The sequence below is a fragment of the Anastrepha ludens genome, chromosome 2, assembly GCF_028408465.1.
Source record: "Anastrepha ludens isolate Willacy chromosome 2, idAnaLude1.1, whole genome shotgun sequence".
NCBI lineage: Eukaryota > Metazoa > Arthropoda > Insecta > Diptera > Tephritidae > Anastrepha > Anastrepha ludens.
Window position 1 is genome coordinate 79643761 of NC_071498.1, and position 10942 is coordinate 79654702.

Here is a 10942-nt window from a genome sequence, read left to right on the forward strand (position 1 = left end):
TAATGCATCTTTTGAAAGAATACTTTGAAATGAATACTTTTGGAAGGGAAATTCTATAGCCTTAGACTAATACGATTCTTATTCAACAGTATTTTATAATATATTATAAGAAACTTTTAGAAATACGCCAGATCGATAGCCATAACTGTTAGTTTATTTACTCTTGCAATGCAGTTATTTATAATTATATTTCGTATAAATAAATAGCCAAATTCGTAACAGTTTCGTTCAGTAAATGTATTGCTCTAAGAGAAAATGATTCTTGTGACATTTATTATATAACAGGTGATATAAATTATCACATCGATAGTAAAAACGTTTACTAAAATTCTAAATTTAAAGCCAATTTTATGGCCACATTGGATTTTTATGAATTTTTTATAACTTGAGTCACATCGGTAAAAACGGTTCCCCAGTAGTCCTATATTACCCATTTAACATATATTGTATTTACAATACATATAAACGTATATTCATATACTCAATAAAAAAAGCACAATCAATATAAAATAGATATAAAGCAAAAATTTTAAAATTAAGGTTTAAGTGTAATTATTAAACATTGAAAGGCATCAATAATGCAGACGAAAAACATAATTACATATAAAGAAATATATAGAATGTTGCCTGTTTTGAATGTTGAACGAAACTTAAAAAAAAATGTTGAGAAAAACAAATTTTTAAAACAGAATAAGCTAAGCAAAATAAAAATAATAGTTGATTTTTAATAACTTAAAAAGTGGTTACCAAAAATAGTAACATATCACAAATTAAAAAGATCACAACTCAATTTCAATTCAATTATATTCGCTTTTAAAGCAGAGTATAAAAAATTTACACATACATAAGCACATATTTACAAAACCCAAGACAGGTCTTCTATAAAATAACATATACATACATATTAAATATTATTATATTTAAAAGTAGAAGCCAAAATTCTAAAAACAAAAGCTTTAATTTAATTTATTTAGTTCGAATTGAATTACTTTACAAAAAAAAAATAATTATAAGCACGCTAATTGCAACACTTTTCCATTAATGTAAAAATAACGAGTTATTGTATTTTTGGCGTATTATGTCGACTACTCAAACGAGTTCCTGGGCGCGCTCTCATTCAAAAATGAGCCAGTCTCGGATGCAAATATAAGAAAAATATTCAATTTTTTCAGCTCATTGCAATAGGTTCATGAGAAATTTTCGCAAATATTGTTACAGAGCAGTGCAAAATTGCCTACAATTTTTTAAAATGGGCCGGGGAAAACCTTTAACTGCAAAAGAAAAATGAAAAATTAGAGCGTTTACGGAATCCTGCTTAAACCATTGATATGTCGCGAAGAAAACTGGTCGCAGCCAAAATGTGATCAGCATTTTTTTAAGAAATAAGTTAAGCTATGGTGAAAATATTAAAGGAGGTACGTGCAAGGTGGAATCCGTTGTTAGTACTAGCCTGACTATATTAAAACGCATCATCTAAAGTGATTAGCATGCCAAAGGACTGAAAGTAAGGAAAAAAAACCTCCCCTTAACGCATCTGATATCCTGCTGCCTTCAGTTGTGCCGCGAAGTGGTTTTCTCAGTCGAAAGATTTTAAAAAATAATTTTTTTTTATTTTTTTTTTTTTTTTTTTATTTAAAACTTTATTTTGTATTCTGTCTATACTTTCAATTCTTAGAAGACATTTTACAAATATTTGGTTACATTTAAGAGTGGCTTTGATTTTAGTATTAAAGGAATATTTCCAGTGAAATATCCTTTCTAATAAATATAATAATAAATAAATAAATTCAATATTTTATAGATGGCTCTTGGACGAGCTGGATTGGTGTTTTTCTTTTCAACCTTAAAAAGACGCATGATGGTGACATGAGGGTAGAGATAATTTATAATAATAACTTTTTTACAGGAACCAGATGGCTGTAATTATTATTTCCATGATACGCGAAAAAGTCATTTGACTTGTCTACATAATAGCGAAGGTGGTGTTGTGACGTGGTGAGCCGTATCATACTATGGAGCTCCCGTCTTTAGTTTCTTACATCAAGAATGAATGCGAAGCGCCACAAAGGCGTACTCTAGAAAGCTTTTCCACCTTTTACTACCGCCTTCGGTCAATTTTCATGGGAAATTTGTCCCTTAAAGTCAATTTGGAAATAAGGAAGCTTTAATAGCGGCCATAAAACAAGGTTGGGTTGAAATTTCTTTGGAAACCTTAGTGAAATTGTGTATATCACTTCCAAGTACACTTTATGAAGCAATATTAAATAAGGATACCCCATATAAAATACTTGGAATCAGAGTTCAAATGAGTTTAAGTTGGCTATATTTTCCTTTTAGTAATATTTTTATTAATCTTTATTGGTATTTTGTATACTCTATTTTACACTTATTTAATACTATGTATTACAATTTTAACTTAAACATTTTTGACTTATAAAGGTTAGAGTTTTTAATGTAATCTTCCCAATTTCTACTGAATATGTTCACTTTATACAATATTATGCTCATTGTCTATATTATTTTCTTTAAAACGTGTTCAATATCATTTGTGTGTAAATCTTAATAAATAGTAGAGCACCTAGGATAGACCCTTGTGGCGCTCCTATTTCTACTTTTCCACAGCCGGAGACGGATCCATTTACTTAGGTTCCTCGAGTCTTAGGAATTGAACTATTTTAGTTTATTATCTCTTAATCCATTCATTTTTCGTTTCCCTGACAGTATTTCTCTCTTGATTGTTTCGAAAGCTCTTTCACAGTCTAAATATTCAGCCACAAAATAAGTGTGCTTTTCAATACTTTTCCCCTCTTTTTAAATAGTCTACTGCAGGTAGTCTACTGTATTAATGATCCTCCTCCTAATGTAGCACTTAGTGTAACCCAATGAGGTAATAGTATTTTTGGACTAATATTATCAAAATTAGATTTTTTCTTTAGATATTTACACATAAAGTGTAATTCGTTGGCAGATATTTCGCGAAATTCAAAAACTATTCATCTAATTTCCCTGCAATTGGTAAATCTGATATTTTCTATAGGGTTTTCTGTAAGCCTTACACTTGACTTAAAAAACTCATTATATTTATTCAATATTTTCGCTTAAACAAGCTATTTTTTATGTAGTAATTTTTTCATTTTGCATAGCAATTTTTTCTTTCTTTTTTTATGTATTCAATTCACTGTTCTCCATTTTCTAAAAGTTTTGTCCTATGATACGCCTCCATTTAAAAGCACTGCATCTATTCTGATGATCTACAAATTTATTAAATTATTCCAATTAAAATTATTTTGTTAAATCATCCCTCCTTTTTTAAATAAAATATTTTAATTAAAATATTCCTTGTTGTTTAATCTAAAAACTGATCCGCAAATTTTCCTTGTTCTATTTTTTGCATAATCCACATTTTTATCTAAGAAATGCTTTGTGCCTTGGCTTCCATACTAACTACCGAATAGTTTCATTGAATTATTTTGTACTTTTTAACTATTTACATATTATTCGCATTTCTAGTTTAAATCTCTTGTATTTTTTCTCTTCTTGACTTTCAGTGCATACGAACGGATAGCCTAGAAAGCATCGGCGACGTCAGCTCTTCTCTGGGGAATACGTCGTATATGCCCGTATCTAATGATGCGGCGAATTTGCTTAGCGCTCCAACGCTTCACCAGCACCCATGCAATAATAGCAATACTAACGGAAGTGGCAATTACAATGGATCTCAACAACAACAGCAGCAGCAACTACCAAATAGCCATACGAATGGTGGTGTTAATGTTCCTGGTAGCTTGCAAGCGACCGCCAACGCCAACAATCAAATGCATGCGAGTCTACATCCCGCCGCTCAACATGTCCACGCATCACTTCCGCCACCACAACAGCAACCTGATATGATGGCGAATCTGCAACACATAAAACAAGATTATGATCTGACTACACTGTAGAAATCAAGAGCATGGGATAGACGTTTGGGATAAGGTTCTTAAACTATAATTAATTAACTCATTTCGATTGAGTGGTGAATCTAATTTGCAAATATAGTATTTAAATGAGAGTCATTTTCTTCTGAAGCTACGAAAAAATTAACCACGATAACTTAAACGGCGAGGCTCATCGTGGTTCAATTGCCAGTTTTACATAAAGCTACGCAAAACTGTTTTTTTTGTATTTAAGTATTTCTTGTTATTAAAATAGTTAAACAAATCAAAATAAGTTATTGGGTTCGAAGAGCGCATGTAATACATACTTATTTATATGAGGAATTGTTATTAAGTGTATATACATACCTACATGTACTTGTATATATATTTATATATCCTTGTATCAACATATTATGTGAATAAATAAGTTTATGCAAGGTGGCGCGAAATTAATCGTCCTATCGAAAGATATTATAATTCCTGTAAGTGGCGCGGTACGTCAATCATATTTGACACTTGTTAAATAGCAGGAGTATACAAACAGACAAGATGCTCGATTCGAACAGACGAAAAAACATCAACCAGACGACGGGCTACGCAAATGTAAATCACAAGACGTACCTTACAGCGAATTTTAGAGAAAGACTTACGCATTTTAGCGTAGAAATAGTGCAAACCGTTCATCAGTTAATGCCTGCTGATCGTCGGTGGTGTGTGAATTAATGTCAAACCATCCACAACCTCAACAACGAAGAGGACGGTTTTGTATTGAAACTGTCATCAAGAGCGTCGAAGTACATTTTCACTTAAGCGATTACGTCAATAAGCAAATTCTTCATTCTTGAAGCCCTGAAAATAGGCGTGTGATAGACAAAGAATTCTTTCATCCACTCAAAATCATTGTGTGGTGCGGCGTTCAGACGCAAGGAGTATTTGGGACGTATTTTTTTGACGACGTCATCTGGCTACAGGGCCTTGATAAACGACTTCCTCCCGTTTTTGCGAGCAGTTATATTATTTCCATCACTCAAAATCATATTTTTTATTTAGTAAAAAGTTATACAAAAATAATTTGGATGATTAATTTTGCGTTACTTTGTACATACAATACATGAAAGTTCAAATTAAGTATACTATGTAAGTACATATGTATGTATATAGAATACTTGCAACCAACATAGTTGTATTCTTTAAATCCATATATGAATATGTTCAAATTGCCTCTTTTAAAAGTGGCCAAAAGCAGATTCGGGAAATGCAGTGAATTAGTTAAGTAACAATATCAATGTACATAGATACATACAATTATCTGAGGAATTTTGGCCTACCAAGCACCAAACAACAGGATTTTAATGCTCTATGCCTTCATAGCTATAGCTAGGGACACGATATCATATTTAAAGTATGCATTGTTACTCACATAAGGTATCGCTCTACATAATTTGGCTATTCATTAATTTTGAATTGAAAATACTGATACCGAAAATAAAGAATTATATATGTGCACGCTCATAAGTAAGAGTTTGCACACGATGAGACAGGCTAGCGTCCTGGAGGAGTACATATTTCATCCCCTAAAGATTCTTAACTAACTATTCGGAGCCGACTAAAACTTAAGGGGTCCTGGTGGTCTAGAGCTCAAAAATTTAGTGTATTTTCAGGAATTTTTTTTACAATAGAAAAAATGAAAAACATATTTAAATTTTTTAGGCTTTTTATTTAGTTTCTTTTGCTTACAAAAATGAAAAAAAAATTGTTAATCTTAATTTAAAAAATGGCGCTAAAGTTAACCCTCCCGAAAAATTGGACCTGTATTGGTGTTGCCCATTTAGGCTCTTCTATTTATCTAAAACACAAAAACGACTCTAGCTATGTCCAAATTACAGAATGGCGCGGTTTTGAATTTGACAGTTTTTTAATCGAAAAAATACGAAATAATTGAAATAATAATATGATTCTTGTACGAGCGGACGATTCGGTTGAATATTTTTTTGGACAACACCAGGCTGAAAAAAGTCGTTTCGAGATAAATGAGTTTAAAGTTTGAGGTACAGGAGCGAACGGACCGCTCTCTACCTGTGTAGTTAATGGGCTGTAGAAACTATAATATTGGGAATTTCCGCATGAAAATTTCACAGTATATTCTTAAGATACTTTACTTTCGAAATATCGAAAAAAAATATTTTTTTGAAATTTCTAGACCACCGGGGCCTCACAGCCGAAATTGAAAACTCTTTTGAACAGAATAACGTGTGTTCAGCAGTATTCTTGGACGTCGCACAAGCTTTCGACAAGGTTTGGCATGACGGTTTAAATAACAAACTAAATACCTGCCTTCCAAGCGGTTTTTGCGCCCTCCTAAAGTCGTATCTGAGTGAACGCTACTTTCGCGTTAAACAAGGAAATGAATACTCTGACCTTGAAGAAATAAATGCTGGTGTGCCGCAAGGAAGCATTCTTGGTCCGCTCTTATACCTTTTATACACCAGAGACTTGCCGATACCCTCGAATAGCTTGATCGCCACTTTCGCCGACGACACTGCCATCCTAGCAATTGGAAAAAGTGCTGAAGAAGCTGCAACCAAACTTCAAATTGCAACAAACGCTATTGAAGAATGGACGAAAACTTGGCGCATAAAATTGAACAATACCAAGTCAATACATGTAAACTTCACCAACAAAAAAGTGAATCATTATCCAATAATGCTGCTAGGTGCCGCAATACCACATGCAAACACTGCAAAATACCTTGGCATGACGCTTGATGCTAAGCTTCGATGGAAGGAGCATATAAAACGTAAACGGCATGAAATCCATCTGAAGGTAATACAAATTAAATGGCTAATTGGACGAAGATCAAAGCTATCCATATATAACAAAATAGTGATATATAAACAAATTATAAAACCAGTGTGGTCCTATGGCGCGCAATTATGGGGTTGTGCCAGTCAAAGTAATATAAATATACTTCAACGACTCCAGAATAAAATCCTTCGAGATATTCTCAACGCACCTTGGTTCGTTCGCAATAAGGATATTCATCGTGACCTTAATATCCCTACGGTCGCTGAAGAAATTAAAAAACAAGCAGAAGCCCACTCCCATAGGCTTCAAAGGCACGTGAACGAGGAAGCTAGCAATCTGCTCAACACCTCAGGCCTAACTCGACGACTGCATCGAATTAAACCACATGATCTGGCATGATGGCTGTTAACTTAAGGAAGGGACTATGAAAATCTCTTCACAAAATTTTATTTATGTTACCAAAATTGTACTGCTCGTTAGTTTATCTGTAACTAGTTGCAGTGCCAACAAACATTGTTATGTATTTTATATTGTATCTATGTTTGTAATAAAAAAAAAAAAAAAAAAAAACCGGGGCCTCTTAAGGCAGGTTATCAGTGTAAAACAAACACAACTAAAACACTTTTTAAAGTAAATTTAATATAATACAGGGTCCCCCATATAACTTTACGGAATTTAAAATGCTATAAAAAAGAAACTACTGAATATTTTTCCAAACTGTTTTTTTTATTTTGAAGTACAATCCTTCCGGTTAATGATGGAATACAATTTCATTCATATGGCTGCCTCGGCTAGCCATGCACCATCCCATACGATCGGTCCAATTTTTCAACACATTTTCGATTGTATGCCGTTGTATTTCAGCTATGACATCGCGTATGTTGGTCTTCAGCGCATCAATTGTTGCTGGTTTGTTGGCATAACACTGGTCTTTGACGGCACCCCAAAGATAATAATAAGCAACCCAGTTTCTCTTACTTTTTTCGCAAAGTAACGCACATACGCTTCATTCGGTGCTTTTCTTCTTCCCATTGCCGTACGTAATTTTCGTACACATTCTGCCACATTACCATAATTTTCAAAGTAATGTCGCAATATTTCCCAGCGTTCTTTGAGCGTATACACAACCATTTTCATTCAGCGGAAGAATAAAACTAATTTTCTGTCAAATCAGATGACGGCTAAATATTACCATTTTTCAAATAACACCTAGTTCAAATCCGTAACGATAGATGGCGGGCCGTGTATTATAAATCTTAAAAGACTTTACGATTTTTAGGGCTTAAGGAAACCAATTTCAATATTGTCTCGCATATACTCGTAATTTAAACGATTTGAATTAAATTTTTTTTAAATTAATTTTTACTAATTTAAGTTGAAAAAAGGTTGTGTTTCATTTTTATATTTAAAAAAAAAAATTAATTAAAAAAAGGTTGTGTTTCATTTTGATATTTTTCAAAACAAAAAATTTAATTTTAAAAGTTGGATTTCCTGCAATTCTTACTTTTTTTTTAATATCTTTACTTAGTACTCTAAAGTAGTAGCACTAGAATTTCTTTCGTCCTATTTTTTTTTTTTAAGCGCACATGCAATTTTTTGTCTAAGTAGATGGAGCTCTGGCGGCCACAGTAGCCGAATGGGTTCGCGCCATTCGGAAACTGCGTGCACGAAATACCAATTAATAGAAAAGGCGTTTGTAGTGGTTGCTCGGCAGACAATTGCAAATGCAAATCTCCATCTGTATTTTGGACAAGAAAACACTCCTCATAAAAAAACCCATATGCGTAAAACTGTAGGTCTCTCCAATTGTAGAAAGACGCATATCAAAAATAGGAGGAGTGGCCAATTATATATACAACATATATATATATCTATAAATTATATAGATGAAACTCTGATTTTCTCGAGCTCCCATGGCTGTAAAACTGTAGGCGTCAAGAATTACAAAGAGACAATGCGTACAAAGGGCTTTTCATGCTAATTGCCATCTTTTTGATAAAAAGTTGGCTAAATTATTAGTATTTATTAATTCTTACAGGATACGATTTTCTGAAACTAGGTAGGCAATAGCAAAATAGCAAAACTCCATGTGCAAATCTACTATGTAAAAGTTTCTCTAAACTACCATCTACGTTTCAGCGACATAAGACCATAGACCCGTTCAATTGTGAAATAACATCAAGCGTACGCCACAAACGGGAGAGGAAGTTTAGCCAAAAACTTAATAATGGGATTTGTCTACGACGTAGTATTGTGTGCTAACCAAGACTACATAAGCTGACATTATTTACATACGTTAATAAACTGAACTTTCGCCACTTACATATATACAAACCGCTCAAGCATTTTGACCAGTTTTGACAACTTTTTGTTTGTTTTTCTTTCATAATTTTCATTGATCTTTTATTAAATTCATACAAATTTTGTTTATTTTATTATTCAAAAAATTTCATATCAATCAAAGTTTCGAGCAGTGTACAAAATTTATAAGAACTTAATAAAACTCATTCAAAATTTCAAACATTTTCATAGGAATTAATAAAAAATTGCGTTATGAAGTTCAAATTGGAAGTGTTTAAACTCTTTGATTTTTTGCACATTTATGCTCTTGTTCTTCTTCTTAGCATCACAGTTCTTGATGAACCGTTGCTTCATTCACGCGTCATCTCCTCCATCGGATTAACTAGAAATTCCAATTAGAAACCGTGGAACTGGGATGGAAAGTTTGTCGAATTTTTCTAATTCTTTAATACAATAATACAAAATTTTAAGATTGAATTTTTATGTTTTTTGTTAAGAAATGAGCTATAGTTTCTTAATAATATAATAAACACTATAAAAAAGAAACTTAGTCATAACTGGTAAACATTTTGATTTGCTACCACTTTGTCTCGAACACATACATTTCCACAAAAAGAGTTAAATGTTAATCAAATAATATTCTAACTATTCTTAAAGTTATGTATGCTCATAATGTTGAAAAGGATAAGAATAGCTAGGGTGGTTTCATATCTCCCTTTGCCAAGAGCTATAGAATATTTAGCTCGGAAAGAAATCTACACACGAATTACGAACCAGTCAAAATCTTATTGTTTTCCCAATTGAAAATTATCGTATAAAGTCACAATTAAAAATGATAATATCAACAAAAAACTTTGCAATCTATCCACAGCTTGCTTGCGTGCAACACAGAGAAACACTAATGAAATGCCATAACTGCTAAGAAAATAAAAACTTTGTATCCTAACTCCGATATACTCGTTATTTACTACAAAAAAGTTAAACACAGTCCGTACTTTTCGTAAAACGATCCATTTTTTTAAATTGTAAATAGAGCAGAGTTAGGTAGAACAACGAATAAATTCTAAAAAAACAGGAAAAGAGATACACTTTGCTTTTTTTTCGGATGTATGGAGGTAAGGTTCAATTTTGGTCAATAATCGTTTTTAGACAGGACCAAAACTCTACAAGTTATAGCTATTTGAAAATCTAAATATGAAAATGAAAATATGCAAATAGTGCCGGTTTGAAGGTTAAAACTGGTGGTAATCAGCGACTTCAAAAATCTCAGAGTGTTCGGTTTGACGATCTGATTGTTTCGCCATATTGATTCCATAAAATATGGTTTAAAAATATCGAGACATAATATCGGCATTGAATGGTTGAGGGATCGATTTGGTATCGTATCGTATCCCGAAAATAGTGTTCCTAGCTATAGTTAAAATAGTCTATTTCTATAAATGTTAAATTAAAATATAATGTTTTTGCAAAAAGTCAGCCCTAAAGTCAACAGTCAAAAGTCCACAGATACGTACTTAAGTTAGAGAGTATATGAGTAGGTAGCTATTTAAGGTGTATAGTATATGCTGATGTTTTAACTTCCAGCACACATACATGTGTACATACATGCCACACAAATGTATATTATTAATGATTATTTACTTAAATCCACATAGGAAGGACGTAACCTCAAATAAAATAAATTAATTGTATATAATTCTTAATTAAAATTTGATTTATTTGACCTGATTAAATGTTAGATATGTAAGGAAGATGTATACAAAAACTATAGACAATATTAATACCAAATATATTAAAACCAATACTAAATTCAGTTCATTCATTTGTTTTTCCAATGGAGGTGCAGGTATATTAATGTGAAGATAAACTTACTGAATTTAATAGTTCTAATCAAACCTTTTGAAAAGCTCACTGAAAAA

The 10942-nt window shown here is 32.3% G+C and overlaps 1 protein-coding gene across 1 annotated transcript in view; it reads left to right on the forward strand.

Annotated features, from left to right (window-relative positions):
* LOC128871935 (homeotic protein deformed) overlaps positions 1–4128 on the forward strand; it is a 58744-nt gene extending 54616 nt beyond the window's left edge. Inside the window, exon 5 of the mRNA XM_054114122.1 lies at positions 3549–4128. Coding sequence (XP_053970097.1) covers positions 3549–3941 — 393 coding nt within the window. The 3' untranslated portion in view covers positions 3942–4128. The remainder of the gene's footprint in view (positions 1–3548) is intronic.
* The last annotated feature ends 6814 nt before the right edge of the window (positions 4129–10942 follow it).